The 27919-nt window shown below is 43.7% G+C and overlaps 1 protein-coding gene across 2 annotated transcripts in view; it reads left to right on the top strand.

The window, feature by feature from the left end:
* FBXW8 (F-box and WD repeat domain containing 8) overlaps positions 1–27919 on the top strand; it is a 48718-nt gene that overhangs the window by 7895 nt on the left and 12904 nt on the right. For both annotated transcript variants that reach the window (XM_021412523.1, XM_021412524.1), the window contains 5 exons: positions 2692–2856; positions 3448–3536; positions 16138–16295; positions 23234–23430; positions 24429–24638. In XM_021412523.1, coding sequence (XP_021268198.1) covers positions 2692–2856; positions 3448–3536; positions 16138–16295; positions 23234–23430; positions 24429–24638 — 819 coding nt within the window. The remainder of the gene's footprint in view (positions 1–2691; positions 2857–3447; positions 3537–16137; positions 16296–23233; positions 23431–24428; positions 24639–27919) is intronic.

Raw genomic sequence — 27919 nt, 5'->3', positions numbered from 1 at the left:
AAGTAATAATAAAAAAAAAAATCCCCAAACACAAAACCAAACAGCAAAACCTATGTCAGCAAAAGCCTCTGAAGTCCTTCAGAGCATTATTGCTTGCTGAACTCCAGATAGAAAATTGTTCCTCTGCGGAGCTCAGGGGAAACCAAAGTTGCTTTGAGAATCATCGTAAGACGATAACAGGAACACTAATGACAAAATTAAATTGCAGCCTCTGAATCTATAAACAACGCCGTAAGATGTTGTTATTGATCATTGTAGCAGCTGGCATGTAGTGTAAATTTGGAAATAATTATGTCTGTCATTTCAGAAGAGCTCTGCGCGCCTCAGCTCCTCTCCAATGAGCAGAATGCGTGGGTGCATGCAGATGGAGCTGTGATGCTCCGGCTTTTGGGGCCTCACCTGAAACCCCAAGTCAGGCAGCTCCAATAAAGATGACTTGGAGCCAGTGGCTGGTTTTAATGCGGCAGCTCACAGTGGTGCTGTAAAGCAAAATGCTCGGGATACTTTTATTAGCGGGCTCTTGCAGCTGAGGCTCGCTCAGTGGGGCTTTTACAGGGGAAAGCCATGCCAGTTTTGGTGCATAAGAAAAGGCTGCGTTAGGGACCCGCTGGAAAGTCAAGCCTGTAAAGCAGCAGGATTCAGTGTAATTTGATTAAAAAAAAAAAAAAAATCATAATAGGATAGGATCTCTATTCCCCTTGAATGTTTGTTCTTGAAAGCTGAATAGGCATCTAGATTTTAATCAGTTGTCTTCTCCTTCTCTCTTTTTTTTTTTTTTAACTGTCTTTATGGAATACTTTTATAGCCTTGAAACCAGAAAGGTCTGCACAAATACTGTCTGCTTTGGCAAACTCCAATGGTGTGTTTTCTCTTTTTTTTTTTTTTTTTTTTTTTTTCCTCGATTAAAGCAAGGCAAAAGTGAGCAGAGTTGGGCTTAGTTCGGTTGGTGCATGGACAGAAGCTGCCTCCTGGCTGTCAGCAGCAGCGTGCTCCCTTCTGGGGCCAGGAGAGGGACCTGTGCTGCTGGCCGAGCTTGGCCGGGTGCTCTGCTCCTTTGTGGGGGCAGCAAACACCGGCTGGTTTTTCCTTTGAGCAATAACATGTGGGTTTATATCGCTTTAAAATCGATTTCAGAGCAAATTCCCCATGAAACTGTAGCAGTCTGAAAATATATATATATTTTTTTTCCTTTGAGCTTCCTGAGTGTGTCCCTGTAGCGACAGGAGCATAACACATGGATGTTCCTGCTTTTGTAGCACAAGATGATGCACGGTGCTAGAGGTGCCCAGTACTGTTTGGTCATTTGTAAGGCAGCTATTGCCTTAGCCAGGTTGTTTTCTTTGATGGTGCAGAGGAGTTATGTCTTCTGAATGTTTCGGTGGCTAACTGGAATGGTGGAATGCTAACTGCTGGGCTTGGGTATTCCTGCTTGAGAGCTGCTCTCGAGTGCAGGTATCAGATCCTGAAATACCTGCAGGTTGTTGTTCTTTTTTCTCTGAAAGAAACGAGTCATGAAACATGATGCAATTCTTGTTTCCTAATAGGACTGGACGTTGGATTTTGAAAGCAGAACTGTTACGTGTGTCTTTCTGCAACAAGCCCAACGGAGGCAGCACAGTGTAAATAAACCAGCCAGAAGCTTCACGGCGTGCTCAGGGGCATGTCCTGTGTCGGTGCTGCTCGTTGCTGAGCACACATCCTGCTGCTGGGGCACTAGGGAGCACACGGGGACTTGTTGCAGCCCTGCACCAGCTGCAGGGATCTCACACCTTCAGTGTGTAACGTACCCCAGTTTGTGAGGCAGTGTTTCTAGCAGGGCTGAAGCAAAGCGTGCGTGTTGATAATAAAATATAAAGAGGGTTAATTTTATAAAACAGGGGATGAGTAATGTAGTTAATTTCTTCCTTCTGTGCCGTGTTGTGCCAGCGTGTAAACATGGAAGAAATAGCAAGTAGACACGGGGTGATGGGTGCTGTGGGGTTCTATATCTCCTAGATTTTTGGTGTGGTCTTGGCACTGGGGACTTAATTGTAAGCTGCTAAAAATGATGTCAGCCCAAGAAGCTTTTTTTCAATCTTCTGGAAACAGTGTGCAATTGATTACTGCTTTCACTTGCAGCAGTTTTCATTGGTTAAATTTGTTGTTTTTTTTTTAAATTAAGGATTACAGAGTACAGATGCTACTTAAGTTGCCTCTCACCTCTTGAATCTTTAATTCTAAGCCCACAATTGGTTATGATGAAGCGGCTTTCTCTGAAATGGACAGCAACTTGAGGCTACTTGAAAAACTTAATAATTCATTCCTATTTATGCATACTGTAATACAATAGGCTATAAATCACTAATGTCACCCAACCTAATCAGGCATTGTCAGTAGGGTGGTGGCGTGATCTGCAAGCTTTTCTTAACAACAAATGTGAAAATAAATTCATATTTTTGCTCAAAGCTCACAATGCTGCCTTAATTGTTTTCTTGCTCCTTTTCCTTTCCAAATTTTCTGTGGCACTTATTTCAGATGTTAGCAGTGTGGCTGCCAAACACTGGTATCTGTGTTTTCTGGAGTTGTAGCGGAGTGGAAACTGAGTATTTTGTCTGAGTTTGTCTCAAAAGAATCAGCAGAAATGTTATTTGTTGTTTTATATGAAACCTGACGTGATTTAAAGTGAGACACCTATCTATGTTTGGTTTCCAGGTCAGCAGAACATGGAAAGTGCTCGCAGAAGATGAAGTGCTGTGGTACCGGCTGTGCCAACAGGAAGGATACCTGTTGGATGTGAGCATCTCTGATCGGCCCTGCTGGAAGCTGGCCCTGAAGGAATGCCGTGCCAAAGAGCGCGCTTTGAGAACCAACTGGAAGGTAAAAGGGGGAGATTGGCTTAATGGGATCCAGATGTTGGAGAAAAATGGGATCCTGGTTCAAACAAGTGGCGGTGAAAAGCTGGTCTTCTGTATTGCAGCTTCTTTTGGCTGGTTAAAAGGGGAAAGCTGCTGAGGGATTTATGAGACTTTGCCCCAGCTGTAATACTTCTTATTTTCTTGATGGCCGGTTGCTTTTGGGAATGGGTCTTTGTTTGCAGCTCTACTCCCATGACTTTGGTGAAAGATGTTTTTACTTTATCCATCCTTTGGTATTGACAATCAACCTTTAAGATGAAGGCTCCTCTGTTCATTACATATCCTGGCAAAAAGAAAGGTATCATTTCTTTGGTGTAATGGTTCTGCTTAACGGTTACAAATGATAGTGGTGAATGATGGCTTCTTTCTCATTCTTTTTCTGTCTGTAAAAAGTTCCAGGAAGCAAGCATGAAATAGATGGGTCTTCTCCCTCAGCTGCACTGCAGCTTGTCAGCAGCAACAGTAAAGCTCAAGAGTTTTCCATGTGGAAGCAAACAAACTTTGTAGATGAATTAATTGCAGTACTAACACCAAGTCTTGCCTTTGTATGCAGAACCGCAGTGGTGCTGTGAGTCAGCTGCAATATGAGCTGGGAAAAATCCTGTGTGATGTACATTCTTGTGATGGAGTTGTTATTGCTGGGTGAGTATGACATTGTGCAGTGCTCATTTGCTCTTCACTGTTTGAAGTCTTGTGCTGCTTTTTTAACAAATTCAAAGGAAGCACCAGTTTTAGGCAAGAAGGGTGATTTTTTTTTCCTTTGGCTGCACTTCCTTTGTGGATGGGAAACTTTGGCCTTACAGTAAGCAATAGTTACAGGCATCTACAAATCACTTCAGCAGTACAAGTTGTTATTGTAATGCTATCATAGGTAAGTATAGTTCCTGTAAAGCCTTAGTACTTTCCAATGAACTGTATCCATCACTTTGCTGCAGAAGCACCTAAAATGAGGTAGATGTGCATTGAGAAATACTTGGGAAAAGAGTAATAACTTTCTTTCTTTCTTCTGTGAAACTGTTTTGATCACAAAGTTAGGTGTGTCCTGGAGCAAGATAAATTTAGGCTTGTTACTCTTCTCCACTATTTTTAAGAGACAGTATGGGGGAAAAAACCCATGGAGAAACTCAAACTCCACTTTTCATAGTATTAAACTTTGTCAGAACTGTGATTTGATGTTAGTTATTCACTGCTCTTATGCTTTTGAAATATTATTGTAAGAACCTCCCAGACTCTTGGCAGAGGTTGCCATGGCTTGCCTCAGCTGAGTTAAAGTTTTGCTGTATTCTGCTTTCATTCAGTAATTATTAGTCCCGCAGAAGAAGTCACACTAGTAAATAAAAATGATAACATCACAGGGCAGGGGATATGTCCTTCAGCATAACAGAATTCCATATTTTACTCCATGTTAATGGCATGATTGTGCATTGTGGAATGAAAGGAAAACGGCGTGTAAAATGCTGTAAAATTCACTCATCAGTTACAGGGAAGGTGTGATCTGAAATACGTTGTTTGTAGGTAACTCCCATGTACCTTGAAGTCCTTTTGAATTCTCTTGGGCAACTAAGAGCTGATGTGTAACCTAGAAGACAGCAGGAATGAAAGGAGAATTTTAAGCTTTATTAGGATCACTGTTGCTACTAGTATTTATTAGATGCTTTCCCACTTGCCTTACTACTTCACTTGGAGGTCTTGTTTCCTGTTCTTTGCTGTCCTGTTGTCTCACTGATTGCTGCTTCTCTTTCTCTACTTTCCACGCAATGAAAACGTGCCTGCCAAAGACATGTGCGGTCTCTGACCTCTGGAGGGGCAGTGCCACACAGTGGTTAACCCAGACAGTGGCCGTGGGAAGAGGCTTGAGAAACTGCAGCTGTAAGCAGGTCTCACCTTGGCTCCTGCCTGATGTTGAGGCTTCCCTGGGCCACAGAGGCTCCGGCAAGACCCTGCAGGTCCCCGAGTGCTGAGGTGCAGCTGGGGCCCAGCTCAGCAGAGAGCAGCCTGCCTGCCTTCGTGCCCTTCAGCCTGGGCACTGTGCTGGCCGGCCTTGGCTAGGGGTCTGCACTACTGTATCTGCTTCACTGTCTCTAATGAAACCTCCTGTACTTTTTTTGGGAGCCAGAAACCCCAGTTGTCACCATGCTGCTGCCAAAATCTCCAGCTCTTCTTTTTCTTCATTTTCTCCGTTGCATTTATATCCAAACAGGCAGTATATAGAAAGTAGACAGAATGCATTTAATTTCTGAAGGATTGATAAACAAAGGAGATTAATCCTGAATATTAAACTCAATTGTCCGTATATTAGCTTGGTGTATTGCAGAAATCAGGCTTAGGTGCTTCCAGACAATCTGTTCCTGTTAGTTCCCAGTTCTTCCAATACTCTTGAGTCTGCTGGTGAGTTGTCCTTTGTTGGCATAGTGAAAGGAGATGGGGAGCTGAGGTTCCCACAAGGCCCACAAACATAGGTGAGAGACAGCTAAGGGGAAAGCAGTTAAGGGTTTTCATTCCAATTACTTTTCAGTAATTTCCCTCCTCTAAGAAAACAAATTTTAAGAATGAAGTATCCTTTAATGGAGCTATGAATATACATTTGATAAAACAGCATGGATAACTTAGATTCCAACTGTTTGACTTTACCTGGTTGGTAAAAGAAATCAAAAATTAGATGACTTCCATTGCTGCTTGCCTCTTCCCCCTCGTGCCCCTTTGATAGCTTGGATCTCTGAAAGCGTCTCGTAAATTGCTGTGAACTGAAAGCTGTTCTGTGAATCTTGCCCAGAAGAAGGTGAATTTGTTGTTTTGCCAGTGAGGATCAAAGCCTACAAGACAATAGCACACTGCTGTCCTGTCAGTAATATCTTAAAAACTATCCAACTAATTTAGTAACATAGAACTGTAAGAAAATAGGACTATTGCTATGAAAACTGGAAGTATCTGATGCCGGAAATGTCTTCAGCCTTGCATGCAGGTCACTGTTACCCAGCACTTCTCTCATCTTGTGATTTTCACAACCTGAGAGAACGCACTTCTCAGGACTAAGATTTCCAGTTCATCCATCTACGAATAATGGAGTATTTTTTTTTGGCAGGTCTCCAGCACGCTCTTCTCAAACTCGCATTCTGTTAGTTGCATTACTTTTGTATAAATGTTTTTATGACATTTGCAGTAGTAAAGAACAAACAAGACAGACATATTTAAAACCTACAAGGATGTTAGTTGGTTGTGCTGGAAATGCTTTGTTCGTTGCGTACGTTCGGCAAGGATTTAGTAGATTGAAGGTTTGCTGTTTCGTCTTTTAGACCCAAACATCACCCACCCCTTTCTCTCCCAACTGTAGTATTGTACTTAATGGCATTGTGCTTTCAAATTTGTCGTAAAAGTGTAATGAATCTCGTGATCAATAGCTCGCTGCTGCGTTCTTATAGTATTGAAGAAGTAATTTAATAGCTGAGGTTAACAAAAGTCAATTTTCTTCTCAGTATAAATATCAATTATCTGTTACATTTAATGATTATATCTCTAGTTTCGCACACACTTACGTGCTTAGCTTTACATGTGAATAATCATAGATAACAGCAAGATTTGCCATGTGCATAAAGCTGAACAGATGTGTGACCTTGCAGGACTGGAGAAGTCGGTGTTGATCTTACAGCTAATTCGGCGTATTGCATTTTATGTGGGTTTGCAAGCAGTGGCTTGTGGCATCATTTACCTTTTTTTTTTTTTTTTCCTCTAGACAGGTTGCTGCCCTGGAGGAAAAATAGGACCACTCAGTTGTGAGCAGGTTTTCTGATGCCTGACTTTGGGGAGCAGCTGCAGCACTCTGCCTGAGCGCGGCCAGGCCAGCCAGGCATTACGGGCTGCTTTGTCACTGGGAACTGTGGCAGTGCATAGCAGCTGCTCCCTGCTTTTGGGAGGTGCACTCGGGATCTTGGGAGATCAGAGAATGGTTCTAAAAACTAAAATAAAAAAAAAAAAAAAAACAAAAACAAAAGGAGAGGAGGGTTGAGAGAAAGGTTCTCCAGCAGAAATATTGTGTATTTTGGACCTTGGAGCAAGCCTGGGAAAGATGGTATTTGATTTGAACGTGTGCTGTAATAGACCTGATCTTTCATGCTTCGTTATACTGCTTCAAACTCTGTAGGAAAGCAGAATGATGCAGCTTTATTTTAGTTGCTGTAGAGTTGTTTTAATCTTTCAGAAAGGGAATCTGTACAGTTTGTGGACAGAGTGATTTATAACACTGGCTGTGAGCGTAACCCATAGAGACATATCAGCTTGCCTGATCTGGTCCCAGAGTGGATCTCTTTAATAATCTCTTGCAAAGAGGCAAAGATGAGCTAGACAGGGTTGGCTCTCCCTTAGAGAAATGTGCCTATTTTCTTGCACTCTCCTGTATTTTCTCCGTGCTGCTGCCAAAGCTGAAGCCAGAAGATGGCAGAATATCAAGGATTGATTAAGTGCAACCTGAGCTGTGAGTGGAAGGTGGCTGTGAGCAGCTCTTCTTTCTCAGAGAGCCTTACATTTACTGGCTGACATCAGATAATTCAATCTGGCCTGCATGCAGAGCATCTTGTGTTTATCATTAAATTTTTATCCCAGCGGTTACGATGCTTGTTTTCTGGGTCAGACCTTGAATCCCTTTTCATTTGAGACAGCGGTGTTTGCGGTTACCTCACTCCCAATCAATGTTGTATTTGCCAGCCTTTCTACAGTTACATGTCTCAGAGGATCTTCTTTAAAGATGTTGTCTTCCCCCCCTCCCATTCCCTATTCAATTCAAATGTAGTTTCTTCTTTAAGTCAGAGTTTACTTAAAGCAATTATATGCCTGCTAACTTGGCTTGTATAAATTACTACCGCTGCTTAGGTTCACTGTACTTAATGCTGTTGTGTGCTTGGTCTCAGTATAGAATGCCTGCATTTGTTCACCTTCCATTAACAAAATCTTAATCCAATCAGAATTCTTTAAGCAGGAACATGTTGAAACAGTGAAATCAGTCCTACTTCTTCCTTTTGACAGTGTTGACAGATGCACTGTGATGGCTGCTCGTAGCCAGAGCTTAGGTTCTCCTTGAGGTACAGACCTTGGAGCATGCATGTGGCCAGCACTTGTTGAACTGCTGTGTCATTGCACGGTGGGTCTCGTGGTGAGGCATGTCAGAGGTGCACTGTGGGCTGTCCTGCTGCGTGGCTCCTTGTAGTCCTCACCTGTGGGTGTCCCAGAGCTGTGCAGTAAGTTGCACTGTGTACACCTAAGCCAAGTCCTCATCAATCCACATCACGGCTGATGTTTTATTGTGCACTGTGTTAACTTTGATGCTTGCAGAGAGGGCAATTTGGCTTTACTGCTGCAGTTTGTGGCTCTGAAAGCTTTCCAAGTGAAAGTAACAGCAGTGATCCATAGTAAGACTGCTATTCCAAAGGCGCAGAAATACAACGGTATTGGATGCTTTTTCTTTCTTCAGTTTTCTTTGAACAAAGTGTGGTAGACTGTTAGTTAAGGGCTTTCGTAAGTGGAGATCTAGGGGCATGCCTGCACTGTGCCAGAGACCTGTTTAGCAGATGCTGCATGGAGCCTGCACCTCTCGCAGGCAGGCTGGGAGCAGGCCCTGCCTTCTTCTCTTCGTGTTTTAACCTCGAAGGGTTTCCACCTTCTCCCATGTACGTATTGCCTCCTTTCCTACATACCTTTCTTATATTATTTATTTTCAGTTAAGAGCTTGTGAGATTCGTCTGCTCTGAGTGCCTCGGTAACCCTGTGGGTTAACACATCCCCTTTCAGTGTGTTTCCCACCTGACACAGATGGCACTTCTCCTTTATTTGAGCAGTGATGCTTGATAAAGACAACAAGAAGCAAAAGAAGAATCATTGGTTTCAGAGGTGACGATACGTTTTGATTCTGTTGGACTGAGAAGCTAAATGCACCAGGATAACTTCCATGCAGTAGTCTTCAGTCTGGAGGAGTCTTATGGGAGCTGCAGTTTAAACACTGTGGCATCTTCAAACAAGGTGGACCTTTCAGTTCAAGTCACTGTGAGCAAAAATACAGGCAGAAAAGTAGTTCCTACACCATAGTGACTTTCTTTGTTCTCTAAGATCATCTCCCACACTGCTTTCCTCTTGCTCAAAGGTGACCTGCAAATGACTAGTTAAAAAATGGGCTTACCACCCTTTTGAGTTTCATAATGATGTGTGAAACTAGCCCGAAAGGCTTGAAAATACTTCTCTGCACTTTGAAAAACTTCGTGTCAACTCTCTTCTAATTTGTTTTTTTCTTGCTGTAGGGCTTGTGGGCTATTCTCTAGGAATTTATTAGCTCTTGCATCTTAATTCAGTGTGCAGACCTGAGGAAACCAAAATATTAATTAGTAATGAAAATGAGTAAAAGTTAACAAAACAGTGTCTTAAACAGCCTGGATAAACCCCATTCCTTATTTAATTGCTTAAATTTCCCTTGCATAATGTCACAGCTTTGATAGGTTTCTTCCTCCGCCCCCGGTGACAGAGAGCCTGGATGTCAAACGGAGCAGTAAGGAAGGATGTAAAAACACTTGCCTTTTTCCTTCAACCTTCCCCAACCCCTTTGTGTCCTCTTCACTCATTCCTGTTATTGTTAAGAAGTAATAAGTGTCAGACCTTCTGTTTTTTCATGTGAGTCACCTTTAGGAGGGTTGAAACCAGGATGACATCACGAGTTCAGGGGGGTCAGATGACAAACCACGGGAGTTAGGTAAGGTTGTGTTAAGTGACGAACACACTGGCTTCTCTGTCATCTTGTGGGGAAAAAGAGCCTTTCAGGTGAAACTAATAGTGGAAGCTTGATACTGACTCTTTGTGACAGCTCCCTTGCCAGGCTGTCCCACTATTAAGCTATTGGTTTACCTGCAGGTTTTATTGGTTGCCGAAGAAGGCCTTGCTGCAGTAAGATCTGCTGTACGCCTAGTGATGCCCACTCTTCTGAAGTCACAGCAGTTCTGTTCAAGCTTGTAAATCCTGATTTTCTGCTGAGACCAGACATACCCATCCTGCTTTTTAGTCAATTTCTTGGATGTTTCATTTTTACAGTTTCCGTGACCAACCAGCCTCCATTGCCATCGGTGCCTAAAGTTCGGACGATACTCTTCCTGCTGCAGTTTGCAGTGTGTTGCAGTTTGCATCCCTTCTGATACACAAACAGATCAATTTACGTCATCTTCAAATGATGTTTTCTCTCCTCTGTCTGAAACTGGAGACGTGGTTCTATTTGTTGCATTACATGGTTGTATTTTATTAAATAATGTAGCTGATGTGCCAGATCTTTCCCAAATTACATCATAATTTCTCTTGAAAAAATGTATTTTTCCCCTCTCGTGGCAGCAGCTGTAGGCAGTGTACACAGTAACATGTGTCCTTGGTCAGAGCAGCTGGCTTTGTTAATGGACGTGGGCTGATGCAAGCCACTGGAACCTTGATCTTAATGATGGGAGAGCCTTGGCCTTAAACAAGAGGCAGTTTGGCTTTCTCTAGCTTCTTTTTAAAGTGTTCATTAAAATGTTTTGCCTGCCGTATAACCCTTTGGCTTGTTTCTGTTCCCTTGGTATGATATTTGCATGCACTTAATAAGAAAGTGAGGCGTGCAGAAGTACTTAGGATGGTGAAATGTTAATTTTGCTACAGATAACAGAAGAATTGCATGCTATCTTGAGCAGCTTAACCCACTTCCTAGAGCTATGATTTCCTAAACAAGGCCGTAAGAAGGAAGGTACAAGCTCTTTCCCAGCTTAGTTTCTCTAAGTGTGGTCCACAGATGGACGTGGGTTGATGAACTGTAAAGTCAAGTTCCCAGCAGGAGATTTTGTGAACTGATCATAGGGATGCTCAGAATGTATTTCCTTCATGTTAAGTCTGAAAGTGTTTTCAGATCATTTTTGGTACAGGGTTTAGTCACTTCTTTTCGTAGCTATCTCGTACAGCAAGCAAATAATGTTTGGGTGGAATCACGGACATTACCTTTCTACTTCACGTTTTTCTCCCAGTGTTGCGATGGTTTCAAGTGCTCTTTTTAGTTTTTACCTCCATCTGTTTTTTTTCTTGTATTTTCTGGTGTAGCTTTCTGCCACTCCATGAAATAGCAGAAAGAATTATTTTCTCTTCCATTTGAATTTCATTTTTTGTCATCATCTTTTATTTATATTCCTTTCTGGAGTACAACGTAGCTCTCTTTACTCCATCATTGCATTCCTTAACTGCTACCGGACTGTTTTTCCTGAATTCTTCTCTCAAGAAGTCCCTTAGCCAAGCTCTCTGCTGGTTTTATATGTAGTGATGAAATGGGTATCTGTAAATAACTGTAAATGAGAACATGGGAAGGCTCAGGGGCTTCCATCCTGCCTCACTTGTGAGCTGTCTCAAGCTCTGGTAACTAAGTTGTGTATCCTCCTCCCTCTCTTCAGGAAAGAGCTGTGGGTCTTAATGTTGAGTATAAAGACAGTATTAGAGTGTATTTAGTAATTTCAGAAATCATGTGTTGCATCTGAGATATCTTCCAACGTATTTGATGAAGAGGCTTTTGCAGCTGAAGGTTGTGAAAGATTACTTTCTTACGTGAGCTGTATAGGGAAGATGAAGCTTAAGGAGCAATTGGAACCCATTAACAAAAGCATCTGGACTTGGGTTCACATGCTTCATTGAACCTTATTAAGAGGATCTGAGTAGGTTCTTTAATTAACCACATGAAGATTAGTTGCTTTGGTGGAACAAGGAGGAAAGGTCTGAGGTGCTTGTTGCAGCAAGACAGGCAAAATACTCATTATTTTACTTGCTTATCAACAGGCATCCGTTCAAGCAGAGCTGTAGCTAGAGAGTGTTACTTGAGCAAAATTCCTACTGACTTCAATAAAATGCATTGACACTGTAAGGACTTCATAATAAGATCTTTTGAGTATTAACAGATGGTCACCGACTGCCTGAAACAAAGTTGTTGGATTTTTTTTTTGTTTTGTTTTGTTGATCACCACAGGTATCTGGAAACTGAACAGACTTTGCCTTCTGGAAATCAAACCTGACTGTGAAACAAAGCTTTTTTTCTTTCCCCTTTTTATTTTCTTGCTACAAACCCTTTAGAGAAAATATAAAAAATAGGAACTGATTTGTGAAGTGTCTTATTGAAGCCTTTGGTGTTCGGACCAACTCGGTGCAGCAGGACTTGCCCCGGAGTGTTGTGCTGCAGACAGCCCACGAAATGGACCAGCACCACTGCCCAGTTCCAGCAGAGCCCCAGTGCAGTCTGCTTGACCCACTCGCTTCAGTGCAGTTGTGCAGTGCCAGCAGTAAGTAGGCCATGAAGGAGAGCAGCCTGTCTTTGGTGCTGCCATGGACTGAATGAGGAGAGTGTCTACTGTTTTGAAAATGTTCCTGTTAACAGTTTTTCTTTTGTGTATTTGTCAGTTTATATATTAGTTGCAGTTGTACTTTGCACAAACACTAATTAGACAGCCATCAACACTCAGGGCCAAAGGCTTACTAACAATGCAACTGTGATAGCAGTGTCTTAATTGGTTGAGTATAATTGTCATTAGGCAACGATAAAGACATCTGGGGCTCTGGAGGGAGATCAGCACCCCCTCCTCTTCTTCCCCAAATTTGTTCTGGCTATTGCTATCCAACACAGTTGAGCTTTTTCAGATGAGACCCTGTGTTTTGACCAGTTTCCTGATGTTTTTCTCCTTGTGAAATCGTCTGCCTCTTCAGCACCACTTCATTAGAGCAGTGCCCAGCCTCCAGCTTTGCCTCCTCCCACATGTGCTCAGCACTTCACCACCTGCTTCCCAGCCATCGTGGGACAGCAGCAGCTTTTAGCCTCCGTCTCCTTCACCTTCACTCCTCTGCTTTCACTCATGTGAGAGGGTATGAGGAAGCTGTTCATCTCATTATGACATTACTGCCAGTAAAAGTAGTTGAAATGCTTTTGATTAGTGAGCAGACATTTTTATTATACTATGTAGATACCATATGAATTTAATTTTTTTCAATTTCTCTGTACCATATGCAATCCAGCTGTTGCTCCATTTCAGCAAGTTTATTTTATTCATCTGCAAAGCTTAACTTGAATTTGCAGGCTCACTTTTATGGTTGTGTATTTATCCGTCTGAGATAACGGAACTGGCTTGTTGGGGAGAACAGAAAATAGCTAGAAAAATATAGCTCATCCTCTTGCTGCTACTTCTCACATACATATTCTGAGATGTTTAGAACGTGTAGGAACCATAGCAAAGTGAAATGCAGGTCTGTTGGAGAAGTGGAGTGACTTGCATGGGGAGTCTTGGGAAAAGCAGTAGCTCAGTGCTGTTGGCTACTATAACAACTAATACATGGTATTATTTAGATTAAAAGTAAGTGGTTGTTGGTCGTATGCTTTTTTTGTCTCCAGCAGCTTTTCGTAGCTTTTGCAGAAAAAAAATCAGTAACTCAGCGAGCTTGGAGCACTCTGCCTGTCCAGTAACAGAAGACTTTAATCTGGGAATCCTTCATTCAGTAGCTAGTAATCCAAGGAAAATTTTCATGGGAAAAAAAAAGAAAGAAAAAAAGATTGCGGTAGGAAATGAATAGAAATACAGAAATTATGTAGGAATAGTTTCTGCGCAGTGTTTTCTTTTCCCCAGCCATCTATATTGATATGGCTGATTTGCCAATTATCTGCAATAAAGCAGCCTTTTTATTTTTTTACAGCAAGGCATTGCTTTAATAGTTTAAAAGCCTTTTGTTGTGGTTACAAATTGAAAGTGTGTTGCTCTTTACAACAGCATTAAAAGCAGGGAGTTGAACCATTAAATTTTTTAGTTCTGAATTGGATTCATCTGTATTTGAAGCTCTTCCAGTTCAGTTCTGGTACAAGCCCAGTGGTGCTGGAAACAGGCATGTGGTGGTGCTGGCCAGCAGAGTGAGAGATGGTTTATGTCTCCCATTTCCCCATTCTGATTCCATGCCCAACCCTGGACCTCTGCTTGGGTTTCCAGTGTGATCTTGGAATGTCTCTGCAAATCCATTAGGTTTGCCGCATGGGACTGAGATGCTGTCATGCTGCGCTGGGAAGGATGTGAGTGAGATGGGGTGGGAGGGATACTGCTGCCTTACTGCTCTCCTCCCTGCTCTTCCTGATGGACCTGAGGCACTTGTCTCAGCTTGCACTGCACTACTGGGATGTCTGGACCAGAGCACGTGAAGATGTCTGGTTCTCCTGGCACGTGAAATGCTCCATTCTGATGGACTCAGTGGGCCAGGTTGATGGCTGGACTTGATCTTGAAAGTCTTCTCCAACCTAGATGGTTCTGTGATTCTCTCTCATGACAGATAAGAAATGGGTGTTATGGCTGAAATCTTCTTATGTATTATTCAGTAATACGTGGGTAAACCCACTAGGGCATACCTGAGATACACCTTAAGAGCTCTTCTGTTAACAAGTCTTTGCTGAGGGTGGGAGAGCAGCAGCAGCTTCATGGTATCAAAGTGAAAGCTCTTCAGTGTGCACCTCTCGGTCACTGGTGAGGGAGGGAGTGAGGACTGCAACAGATAGATGTGATTACCTGTCCTGAATACAGTTTTCATTGCGCTTTATCCCCAGAGTTTAAAATTTATGTGGAACAAAAGCTTTTCAGTGTTGCAAACTGAAGATATTTCCTGTAGACAAACCTGGACGGCTTGTTCAGTCCAAAATTAAACTTTTTGCTTTGCTTTGTGGAAGCTTCTTTCTTGAACTGTTATTTTCAAGTAGTGCTGCTGTAAACTGGGAAGAAAAGCAAGGTTTATACAGGGATTGGGACCTTATCTGCAAAAGGAGAAGGATGGAGAAGTGCCATCTCACCCACTTCTCTCATTCTCTTCTATTTAGTGGTGTGAAGCACTGAAAGGGAAGCCAGGTCACCAGGACCCAACTGTCTTCTGAGTTCAGTACGGAGAATTAATGTACATCGCTTAACAGTCTCTACCACTTCTTCAGACACTCCGATTTGTTGTATAAAGAGGTACATTTCCACCCAGAGGTGATGGAAATAATCTGCTCCAGAGTACCTGCAGCCCCGGTGTATGGCACTGGGTGACCTGTCTGGCATTATCTGAACCTTTATTAAGCACCTTCCTTCACCTCCTTTGTTAACGCATACTTTCTTATTATCATCATAAATATGGGATGTTTCTGCCCCGTAGGCCTCTGGGGCTAAGAAGAATTGCTCCTGAAATGTCTTTTCCCAACAAAAGCAGAATAGAACAAAGCTGACAGAGCAGGAAACACTCTTCATTGCCGACAGAATCTGTGTCTCAGGTATGGCAGAGAAGCACAGCTGGGACTGACTGTTGTCATAGTTCTGTCGAAACTTATTTGTAAGTAACTGTAGATCTGTTCCAAATTGATATGAGGAGTTTCTTCTCTATCATGCCTGCAAGATGCTGGAGTGGTGTTTTTCCAATTAATAGTACATTGTGGCACAGCAGAGGTGGCACAGAGCAGTTCCTGTGTTGCTGTGTTACAGCCTTCCTTCCATTAGCTGTATTCAGTATCATTTGAGAAGCTGATTTCTATTTTCTTTATTTTCTCTTTAGCAAACTGTAGTGTGTCTGGTGTTAACATCAGGAAAACTACAGTGTAAGAGAGCCTTCTGCAAAGAAGGAAGCACTGCTCTAATTCTAAAGACAACACTTAATCCTGTGAATAAATTAATTAGTCTTCAGAGATGTAGGCAACTCTGATGTGTTGATGAGGCATTAGGAAGCTTATTTCTCTAAAGAGCACCAGGTTGGATGGATGGATGCGTGTGAATGCTTGTGTGTGTGTACATAAGTACTCTGATGAAACAGCCTTTCTCTGGCACCACCACAACTGCACATTTTTAAAGACCAAAAGGAAACAGACTGAAGTTTTGCCATGATGTAACTTACACTCATTACTGATTAACTTTTTTTTTTTTTTTTCCCTCCCTAGAGCCCTGCTTCCCTTGCATTGTATCTGTAAAGCTAGCACGGACAGTTGGTAACCCATGGTAGCTCAGTGGCAGTGTCCCCAGAGCCCCAACTTGCCTGTGTTAGTAGACTTGCTGCTGCTTTCAATAAATGGGAATAAAATGTACAAAGTTGATGGGGATTATAGACAGGGGGAGAATCCGTGTAGGAACTGTAAGTGGCATTGAATTTTCAGACCCTTCTTGTTCTCCCTCTGTTCCCTTGCAGCTACCTCTTTTCAGATGTTTTTGGAATGAATAAAAGCTTTCTTTTCCAGATACACATCGGGGGAAGTGAGGTTGTGGGACACGCGCACCTGGGACTACACAGCCCCCATCCTGGAACCAGTGCACGGTCCTGGTGATGCTGGACCTCAGCCACATGTCTCCTTTGTGAGGATAAACAGCTCTCTGGCTGTAGCAGCTTACGAGGACGGTAAGTAACCACAACTCTCCTCCCTATTTAGGGGAGGAAAAAAAAAAAAAGGCTTTATAAAAATGAAGCAGCTGTGCTCAGCTTTTTGTGTGCCCGTAATCCTGTATATACACACACGCACACACTTGCTTTTATGTGAGAAAGTTGGCCAATAACCCTAAATGCATTAGGAGGCATTGGAACATAGCACCCATTAAAACTGATGTTTAATTCCTACTGGAACTGCTACACAAAGCTTGAGTGCCAGGCTGAAGTCCAGCCAAACTATCTTAAGCAAATAACTTGTTTTGCTATAAAAAATATTAAATATTCTTCCACTGCCATTCTCCTCTGTCCAAAACTCCCTTAGGGTACTGTGAGGCTTTGTTATGGGAATAGTGGTAAACTTGCATGTCTGATTAGGCTGTGTCCTCTCTTGTGCATCCGTACGCTACACAGGGAACACTGTATTAGCTGAAGTGTTGGTTTGCATTATTGAGTTGCATACTTTGATATAGAGAAATAAAAACTGGAGCCTAATATTTAATGAAACTAATGAAATCCTGGTTATATGCATTGTTTTAAATATAATGGCTATTAAGAGCCAGAGACTGACTACACAACTACAGGTCTGCTGGACACGGGAACAGCAATTAAAAAAACCCAAGTTTGAACAGTGCTTGATGCTTGGGGTCCTAAGCTGAACAGCCCAGGCAGAACTCAGCTCCTGGCAGCTTTCTTTAGATTGTGTGATCTGGTGCTTGAACTTCTCCTTGAGTGTGAATAAGGAGGGTTTTTTTGTCTGTTTCTCTTTTAAGTTAAGGAGTGCTGTACATGTATTATCTCTGATCCTGGCATTTTGCACGTGGAAGCAAAGCCAGAGATGGGTAATCCAAACAAAATCGCTAATCCTTTTATTTTATAAGTAAATTATATGCTTTGTATCTGAAAGTAAGTGTTTAAGATGATCAACATTTTTAGTGGTTTTTCCAGTCTGAATTGTGCTATTTCCATTTTCTGTGGCTAAAAATTATTGATAGGCAACGTTTTATGACAACAGTGGGACTGGTATTACAAAACATGAATGTTATATACTCAAGTCATAGGAAATTATAACGGTGATGGTTTTAACTGTTGACTTTTTTTGTCCAGTGTGCCAAACAGTGAATATAGCAGAGGTTCTTTTGTTTGCTTTCTAGTCTCCCACTGACTAATCTAATAATCTTTCCAGGTTTTTTTCCTGTCATATTCCTTGTTGTCGGCCCTGTGTGTGCTGTGACTGCGCTAGTTTGCATAAAGCTCGGCGTCATATTCTTTTGGGTAGAAATTTTAATGGGCTCTGTGATATGGCAGTTACTCTGATTTGAGAACCTCGGTCAGAATAGATTAGTTTCTATGTGAACAGGGAATTATAAATACTGTTTTTAGAAATGTTTACCAACTCGAATCTGGAGGCACATATTTACAATTTGACGGAGAGAATTATTTTAAACTTGGGAGGTGGGAGGGGGGGGAGGGGACGACTTTGAAGATAATGTGTTTGATTGTTCTTTGTTGTACTCTTCCAGCTCCCTTTTCTCTTTGTTTGTAAGTTTGACTAACAGAGAGAAACCATCTGGTAGTGTTGGAGGTAGTGCTGTCAGGCAAAGAGTCTAGACTTCTCTGTCGAATCCCTGGCTAGCAGACTTGTGCAGATAACATCAGTTTCTCCCAGTTCAACAGAGCTCACGCAGCGATGTCCTTGGCATCTGATCACAGGGAAGAGCTAACAGGCAGATCCTGCTCGCGCCGTGCCTGCCTCGCAGCACTGCTCTGCACTTCAGCAGGAGTGAGCACTTCCCAAGGCATATGAGGTACAGCAAAGAAAGGTTGTCTTACCGAGATGCCTGCATCCAAAGTGAATTGCATCTCCGTGATGGCACTGAAGAAAAATTGAATTGTGGCTTTCGGTGAATGTTTCCAACGGTGTCAGCCTCTGTGGAACAAGCTGCAAGGAGGGGGAAATGAGGGGAAAAGTGTATAGGGAGAAAATGAAGTTCCCTCCGCTCGTGCCAGTGCTCAGTGGGGGCACTGCATGTACACCTGGGGCAATGGGACTTGGCAACTCGATCCACAGTTGTGATTTTTGAATTCCAACCCACTGGCCTCATATTTCTTCTGCCTTGTTTCCTATTGTCAGCACTGGCAGCCCTCCAGTTTGATTTTACCACTAATTGTGTTGCACGTTACCGAACTGAAATGAATCAAATCAAAATGCTTTTCCTGGAGCATTAGATAAAGCAGGCGAGGGTTCTGGGTAATGAGCAGATGCTGCTAATGCAGGGACAGTCGGGGCCTTGCCAGGACTCCATCTGCTCCATGCTTGCCTGCCTTTGGCTGCGAGCCACGGCTTTTGGGAAGCAGCGGTCTACTTTAGCCATCAGCCCTCCACCCTCTGGAGTCTCGTAGTTTGACTTGAAAACAATGTGCTGCAACAAGAGAAGTGGTTGGGTGGTGGTTCTCTCGGTTTTAAATGCGGTGCTTCATGCTCGTGTAGGCATGACGGGGTGATGCAGTGCTGCCCCCGTTTACGGCAGTGCTTTAAGACCTGTGGGGGGGAGTTGGTAGCCCTTCTCAAGTTGCACAGCAGCACCTTGGAGCAGAGGAGGGTGCTTTCTGCAAGGATTGGAAGTCAGCTCACTTCTTGGCAGCCTTCAGGAGGGAAGTTTTGGCAGTGCTTTCTGGGACAGGGAATCTGCCGTCTTGTCCATTCTGGTGCCCTTAGCGCTGCTTGCAGGCATTGTCGCTTCTGTGCCCAGCTTGCAGAGACAGAAATGGAGTGATGTGGTGGGAGTCTTCCCCCAAGTGCCAGGGGAAGACTGCAGCAGGAGACAGGCTGCCTCAAATTAAGGAAAGTTTTGGGGTTTTGGGGTGGTTTTTTGTTTGGATTTTTTTGTTGTTGTTCTTTAAACTGCTCATAGCATGTAGCTATACATGTACGTTTACTTTTATTCATGAGAGATGTGATTTGGTGTCTGTGGAGGCATACCCCTGGGTTTGGCTCCATGGTGTGTGACTTCACCTCCAGGCCAGGGATGTCTGCCTCCCAAGCCACCAAGCCTGGGAATGGAGGAAATGAAGGACAGGCACACTTGTCTGTACCTGAAAATGACAATGAACTAAAGCTTAAAGGAAAAAAGTACATGTAAGAATTGTTTTCAAAAGTGAAAAGCAACTGTTTAGTTTACCTTTGAATTAGCTTAAATTGTGGTAGGTCACCATCCTGCCACTTCCTACAGTCACCATGCAGCTCCTGGCCTTCCCCTACAGCTGTGCTGGGAATGAGTGTGAAAGCCACGAGCGTGTTCAGGGCCCCTGCTCTAGCATACGTATAGTTCTGTATTTGCTGTTCTGTTCTGTTTTTGCAGGTATTGCACACGTATCTCACTCTGCCTTTCCTGAGGCTGCCAGCAGCTGCTCGCAGCACTGTCTCACCATGAGATTGCTGCTGAGAGCTGAGTGCAGGACCTGGTGTGCTGAGCCCGGGGGCAGCTGGGGGCACAGCATTTAGCCCTGCTGCCATCAGCTGTGGGAGCTTGGGCTGCTGTAAGGGTCGCTAGTGTGGCCTAACACCTTGTGCCTCTGTGGTTATGCAGCTTTTTCCTTTTTGAGGGTGAGACTATAGCTTATATAGGAAGGAGACACTTTGTTATGTGGCAAAAGCGTTGGTTTTGTACTGAGGAGAAACCCGTATGAGAACAGACTTAGAAGAGCTGCTTTTGCAGGATGTCCTTGCACTCCCAGGTGTGAAGAGGGGGTTGTACTGGAGGCTGCCACCATTACTGGGCAGCAGCCCCAGCCTTCCTTTGGCAGAGCAGGAGTGTGTGCAGCGCTCACTGATGTTTGCTGAAGTGGGCTACAGTCTGTCAGCAGTGCACTGTGTGAGGTATAATAGGCCCGTGGTTAAATGTTTTACCCAAATATCCTACAACATAGAGTGAATTGCAATAGCTGGACCTTCCGGCAATATATTGGGTAAGTTACAAACCTACATCCTTTGTACAGCCTGGGCTGAAGTGACAAATAGGAAGACCAGTAACATCAAGTGTCTGCAATTGCACCGCTTTCAGCAGCCTCTTGCACTTAACTCGATTCCCTGAGCCAAGACAAAATGTAAGCAAGCTCTGTAAAGTCCAAATTTCAGGAGTTATTGTTGGAGTTCAATTGGAATAAACACGGTTGCCATGCAGATTTCAGCCTGCTGTGAAAGTATTACGTATAACTTTGATTTAATGGCTTTCTAACACTTTTAAGATTACAGTGTTCAAAAAAAAAAGAATAAAGATAACACGCATGTGCTTGCAACCTTAACTTCACCTTAGCAAAGATTTCTGCTTTGGAAATGAAGTACTAGTCAGTGCTGGAGACAGGAAGATAGACTGTAAAGCAGTGATCTCATCTGCACTGGTAAATCTTAGGCCTAATTTTTTCTGTGTTGCCATCCTGATATCTTTAACTGTAATGGTGATATTTCTGTGCTATTACACAAACAAGATTAACTGTTACAAAGACTTATGCATTAATAAATACATTTTGCCTTCTATGCAGTGAAAAGCAGAATAGAGAATGCTGTAAGCAGCACTTCTAGAACTGGTAACAGTTTTATCTATCGATAAATACAGCGGAGTGTTTGCTTTTCCAGTGTAAAAATAATAATAATAATAATAATTGTCTGTGTGGATGTATGCATATTTCCCTGTTGTCGTGCACAGGTGAGAGAGTTTGCTTGGGCAGCAGTGTGCTCTCAGTAGGGTGGCTCCTAGGGACTGAAGTTTCAGCCTGGAGGCAAGTAACAGAATGTAGGTGGTCATCTGGGTCCCTTCCAACCCAGGCCGCTCTGTGATTCTGTGTGCAGAACAGAACACTGCTTTGGAGGAAGGGAGAGGAGAGTGGGACGAGCAGTCCTTCTGCATGGAAGTAGTTGCTCATCCCAATGAAATAAAGCGGTATTTCTCTGGGCGTTCCATTTGAATTCTTTTCACTCCTTGTGTTGATTTGTGACCTTACAAGCCAGTTGGTTTTTGGTAGCACTGAGGATATTCTCACACCATATTGTGCATCAGCTGCTGCAAACCCCGTATTGTAAAACTTTCAGGTGTTCTGGACGGAGATTACTGTTGAACATTTGGTGCAAAGCCTCTACCTGCCTCGAACAGGTTGTATTACTGCACGATCCGTTTCCACTGCCCTCTCGTCTGAGATGCGGTGGCAGTGGATTTGCCGCCTGCTTTGGGGAGCAGACCTCGGAATGCCTGCTCTCCCTGCAGTGCTGCTGTCTGTACGGCCACAGCTCCCGGAGCTCAGCCTGCACGCAGCCCTGCTCTGCCCCACGGCCGGGCGCCGTGCTCCGAGCTCCCAGCCTGCAGCCTGTGCCGGCCGCCGGTTCCTGTTAACTCCCTGCTGCAGGCCAGTGGTGCGTTGTTCAAAACCAGTTCAGCGGTTATTTACCTTTCAAGCAATTAACATAATTACCATTATGCTAAGAAGTAATTTTGGGAAGTTCTGCTCGCAGCCCTTACGACTCCGTCGGGACAGTTTGAGTCGGGACTTATCTCTTTGATGGAAGCCTAATTGCAGTTTTGGCTTTGTGTGAACAAACAGAGGCAGCTAATTGTTTAGGCAAATAGCAGATTAATTTAAATATGCATCCCTAATAAAACAAAAATGGTCCCCATTATGGTGCTCGTTCCCATGGCGAGGAATATAAATATTCAGTGGGAGTGCCATTAGACGGGGATCTTAAGGATTATCTGCATTATTTCACATGGGTAGCACTTTCCAGATACCAAATAATCTTTACAAAAGCAAACATAAATCAATTTAAACTCATTTAGATACCATTTCGCTCTGTGCAGTTTCATTACCACACTCTTGCTTCACCTCCTCTGGGACACGGGAGGAGTGTTTGCAAACTGGCATTGGTGCCCGTCCGCAGCTGTCTGTCAGAGCTTTTATGTCTCCTTTTGAAGGAAGAGCTATCATTAATCATTTCATCATTAATGGCCATGCTCGAGTAGGAAGAAGGCTTCTCCTGCCCCGCTCCTCTTGTTGTGTCTGAAGATTGCTTCTCCGTTAATTCAGTGCAAAGGTGGCCCAGGAGTCTCCCATTCTGTCTGGCCCTTCTGCTCTGTAATACGCTCCTAATTGCTTCAGGTTGCTCTTATTCAGATTACTGCTTTAATGTGCCGTGCTTTTAAATAGAGTATTGGTGATCTGCACAGGGAAAATCTGCAATTGCAAATGCATTCTGTCTTGACTTGCACTCCTGTGCTCTTTGAGGTTTGTGTTCTTTGGCTTTCTGAAAGCTTTGAACTCTTTTTCTGTTTTCCAGAGCATCATTGTTAGGAGTTTTGCTGCTGGTTGCAAACAGACTGTTAGGACTGGTGTTAACGCCTGTGGCCTGACTGCTGTGTGTGCAGAGCTTTGGGTTTTAGCTCTGAAATATTTCTGCGTGCAGCACAATGACTTAACTTGGAATATGGGTTCTTCCTCACTGCCTTTGTGTTACTTGAGTGTAAGAGTAAGAAGAATTTAGGAATTATAGGACCGTAGAATCATTCAGGTTGGAAAAAACCTCTAAGGTCATCAAGTCCAACCATCAAAGGTTTAGGTCTGGTCTTCTCCAAATGTGGAAGGAGGGAAGTCAAGCCGTCTTCCTCCAGGCAGATACCAATGCTATCTGAAAGCCAAATGGTGGGAGTTGCAGCGAGCAGCACAGCCTCTAAGTGCCTGCTCACCTCATTTTGGAAAGTTCCTTCTGAGCCTGTTCTGTGCTGAAATTCTGGTCTCCTGCTCTAGAGCCTCTTTTCTGTTCGTATATATATACGGCTTTTGTTAGAACATTTATAAACTTGCATCTTTAGACGATCTTACGAGGTTTCCTTAAATTCTCACGTGTTTGCTTTGTTGTTTGTATGCAGGCACTGTGAGTGTTTGGAGCCTGATGATCGGGCGCGAGCCGATCCATCGCTACCAGCACAATCAGAGGATACAGGCTTTAGCTCTCGGTTCTGAGGGTGCCACAGTAGCAACAGCATCTGGCTTCGAGGTCAAGGTGGAAAGCCCTGATGAGAGGGGATTCTGGCAAACAACAGGAACATTTGAAATCCAGAAATTGGTGAGTGTCCAGACTACCCAGCTTCATTCCAGGAGCTCCTAATCTACTCATTATTTTTGGTACGGTTAAGAGGGATCTTGTAAAAATCTTACAGGAGTGTTGCGTGAGCTAGATAACGGCATTATCGGTTAGAGGCCGTGATTTTGTAGCAGGTTAATGGATGAACCTCTCGTTATTAAAGAGCAAGGGTGCAATGCTGGCTTAAGCTACAAGTGAAAATGAACAGGAGTCCATATGGTGCAGGAGGTTGGCTGTTTTCAATTATTTTTTTTTGTCAACATTAAACTAAGTTGGCTCATCTTGTAAATCAGTTTTCTCGCATAGAGTTGGAGCTAAAACTCGAGGTCTCATTCCAGATCAACGCTATCTGATTAATTCTGAGGCAGGATATTGCAGACGAGCTATTAGTATCACTTGTGAAGCTGTAACTAGTTGTGCAGCTTCTTTAGGTTGCGCCTTCTGTCACTGAACTTTCGTGGCTGTTTTAATTAAAAACCAAAAGCGATCCCATTCTGTGAAGTTTTTTTATGGCTCAGAGTGTCGACATTTTTTGAAATGGGGAAGGAAGTATGTAAGAATAAATCGACTCCTGCAACTTCTCTTCTTTAGCAAGAAACTAACTGCGCAGCAAATAGGTATGAAGTCGATTTAAACCATTCCCGATTCATCCCCTCTTTCAAATCTGTCAGTCCTACAGTACTTAAAAATAGACAAAATCCCCAAACATGGGGATTGATTTGAAGAATTTTCCTAGTAACAGTGTTAAAACAACACCCTCTCCCTTGTGGTTGGATCCATGCTGACTGTAAGCTATATTCCAGTATAGGAGCTAAACTTGCAAATGTTCTGAAATAAAACTAATGCTTAGACTTTGTCTGAAATGAATTTGTAACTGGGATGGGTAACCTGTGCATCGATACCTTGTTCAGTTTAACATATCGCAACGGTGATGTAAAACCATCTTTGTCTGAAATAAAAATAAAGCCTGCTCTTTTCAGGTCAACTTCCTTCATCTGGTTCCAGAGGTTTGGGGCAGTCCGGTGGCAGTAGCAGCTGCAGAAGATGTTGTCTATCTCCTGAAAGGAGAAGATCCTGGGAAAATTCTCCATTCTGTCTATGGTCAGCCTGTCACGTGTCTTGATGTCTCTGCTCATGAAGCAGCCTTTGGGGTCAAAGGCTTTGGCTGGATACTGAACGAGCCCAACCAGGTATTTAAAGTTTTTTGTAATATTTTTGCACTTTCTTAATGAAAAAAATTATGTTAACGACCATCTCTCTCTCTGCTGCTGAGGTTTTTTTGGTGTTTTTTTTTTTTTTGTGGCAGTAGATGGAAGACACTTCTAAGTGCAGTAATCTGTTGCTAATTTCTTACAGCAAGCTGAAGGGGTTATTGCTGAGCTAACTGGGTTCACTGTGTAAATGCTTTGCGTTCTCTGCTCCTCGGTCCCAGCTGTATGCTGCACCAGTGGTCCTCTAGGGGGAACTAGTCTCAAAAAAAACAAAACCAAAAAGAAAACAATCCAAAACCAGAAAAAAAAAAAAAAACAACCCAATAACATCCTCCCCAAACAAAGAAACAAAAAACACACATACACTCTCCACCCTCTGTGGTGAGGACATCCTGAGCAGAGTGCCAAGCCCTGCATGTGCGCATGTGCAGTTCTGGGAGGAGGCTTTTTTTTTAGTATGTGCACTTGAGTGTTTGAGCTAAGTTACTGCTAAACTGGTGAGAGTGGTGTCACTGCTGCATTAGAGGAAGCTGCATGATAATTGAAGGTTTGGAGCCTCTGTGACCCAGTGAGCTGCTTTCATCAGCACATCTTGGCTGTGCCAAGGTAGATGAGAACCGCACGCATTTGGTAACTGCTGAAGACTCATGGCTGAGGCATTGTTTTAATGCAGCTGTTCTCAAACTTCTCTGCTTGCAGGATGGGCTCTTCTTGGGCCCTTGCACCCCAGAAGGTAGCAGAAAAAACTATTTCTTTCTGGCTCAGAAACCTGCTGCTGGATGCAGCCCCTCCACCGTGGTGCGCCTCTCCAGGGCAGGGAGCAGGCTGCAGACAGCCCTCCTTCCAGCTGCCTTGAGAAGTGCTCCTGTCCCTTTCCTGCATCTTGCCTAACTTGCCCATTGCTTCAATCCGTTATGGTTGTGGTTGTGCTCCGGCACACAGTAGGCCATCAGGCGAGTGGAAGGAGAGTGCCTGGGACAGGTGGAGGTGAGCAGCCAGGAGGTAGGAGCTGTGATCCGTACAAATGCAGCGTTTTCTTTGGCGAGTGACTAGAACAGGAAGGCTTTATTTAGGACTACCTCTGTGTTAGGAGTAAATCTATCCACCTGCATCTGATTTCCCCATAAAATTCACGTTCACAGGGGAAATGCAGTGGCCACCATCGACACTCTAGGGCTGAGAGGTGCTGCGAGGCCGTGCCATCTTTCTTAATTCCTATGCTGTCCTAGTCCAGTTCTTTTCCCCACAGAGGTGGCAGGTTAGAAGGTAAAATTGCCTCGTTCGGTTGCATTACACGGGTGATCATCGTGCCTCATAGAGGAGCAGAGAAATCTCCTCAGCCCCAGAGCATTGCTCGGTACAGCTGGACACGTCTCCTCCTTTAGCTCTGCAATGCTTGGTGGCAGCTTGCATTCAGCAGCACATCAGCCCGCATCCTAATCAGGAGATGGGGCCGCTGCCGCCCAGACGGCCGGGCCGTGCTTGACAAGGACGCGTGCTTGGCATTGCAGCAGCAGCTGACATCACACCGGAAATTAATTACTAATGTCTCTGATGATAATTGCTCACCTCGCACAGACGTGAAGGGACTTCGCATTGGTTGATTACGCCGGTCATGAGTTGACAATCTGTCTTGAGGAGAGCTTTTGATCTCCAAAACCTGTTCACGAAGAATTCCAACCCCATTTGCTGCTGGCTGTGTTGCTGTGGTAGAAAAGCTGTTGCCTCTCTCTTTGGGTTTGCTTTGTTTTTCCTGAGTGTTTTTTTTCTTGTTGAGTGTCGGCGCATGAGCCTAACAGTACTGAGTGGTAACCTGCTTTCTGAAGGCAGTGCAGGCAGGAAAACCATCTCTGTCCCTCTTTTTTTTTTTTTTTTTAAATCATTGTCTAATTTTAACCAAATCTGACAGCAGAGCAGAGATCTGAGGCATACATTTTGTAGGCACTTTTATGTTGGAAAGGAGAAAAACATCCAATCCGCGGCATAGGCTTGCCTCTTATTAGATGACAGACATCTGTGCAGGAGGAGGGAGGAACAGGAACGCTTCGTCTGCAGGAGAAAGTTCAGCTCCCACCTCAGTAAGCATCTGACAGCCCGAGGATGGTGCACGTTCTTGAAAGTTAGTCTGAGTGCTCTTCAAACCCCTTTTTTTTTTTTAAACCATTAAGCCAACAGGAATTTCTTTATTTTAGCTATATTAGCATGCAGAGTATTGTTTTTCATCAAGTACCACATTCAAACACTGAGACCTCTGTTCCCCCCTTGGCTTACAGGTGGGTAGCAGCGCAGAGCGGGCGATGCTCTGCAGGCTGGCGTTGCACAGAGAGCGCCCTACGAGCGCCCTACCCTGTGTGGTGCTGCAGGCAGAGCTCTGGTGTTCACCTGTTTGCACTGTGATTTTTGCACATTGTATGCGGAGCCGTTTTCTTACTCCGCAGGCAGCCACAGTTTTAAACTGGAGGTAGTTCTGGTGCTTTTTGTGCCAGGATGTTGACCTCTGAACGGGCAGTGGGGATTAACTCAGTGGTCTGATTTCTGGTGCATTTATCTCGCTGATGGAGGATCTGACTGAAGCTTTTCTCATACTTTGTATATTGATAAGCTTCCCTGAATGGAACTTCTGTTAAGTCTGGGCTCTCATGACAAGCTTGCATGGGCTCTATCCTACCTGTGAGTTAGTTCAGGGAGATGTATAGGTGCTTTATCCTCTTGATGGAGAAGAAAACACCCCCCCAAACAAAGAAAACAAAAACCACCCAACTTTCTCCTATATTTAAAGCTTAGTTGAAATCATTTCGTGTTTTCAACAATTCTTGTTAATTACCTTCTACCATCATGGCAGGTGTCGGTTTGTTTGTTTGTTTCCAGCCAATAAACTTCCAGTTTGCAAATGGATTTGATTTTTGCACAACCTTAACCATTATTTCAGAACGGGTGGATGAGGGTGGGAGGAGGGCAGCACGGCTTCAGACCCCCCTGTATCCCAAGCAGAGGGCGAGGTGTGCTGAAGGCAGGCGCCCTGGGAGCTGTTTGTTCTGCTGTCATGTTTTCATCTGTTCGGAGCTGGTGATTGGCTTGTGCTGATGGATGCTGCTCGATATCACCTGTCTATTCTCATCAGCCACGGAAATGCTGCCTCTTTGTGCACCTGTATTTAACATTCCTGCAGCATTCTTCAGCTGCCGGCTAATGTCAGTTTATCCAAACTGCTATTAAATGGATTAAAAAAAAAAAAAGAAACCAGAAACTGTAAAATAATC

Source organism: Numida meleagris, chromosome 14 (genome assembly GCF_002078875.1).
Source record: "Numida meleagris isolate 19003 breed g44 Domestic line chromosome 14, NumMel1.0, whole genome shotgun sequence".
NCBI classification, from domain to species: domain Eukaryota; kingdom Metazoa; phylum Chordata; class Aves; order Galliformes; family Numididae; genus Numida; species Numida meleagris.
This window is presented reverse-complemented; position numbering and strand designations above follow the sequence as displayed.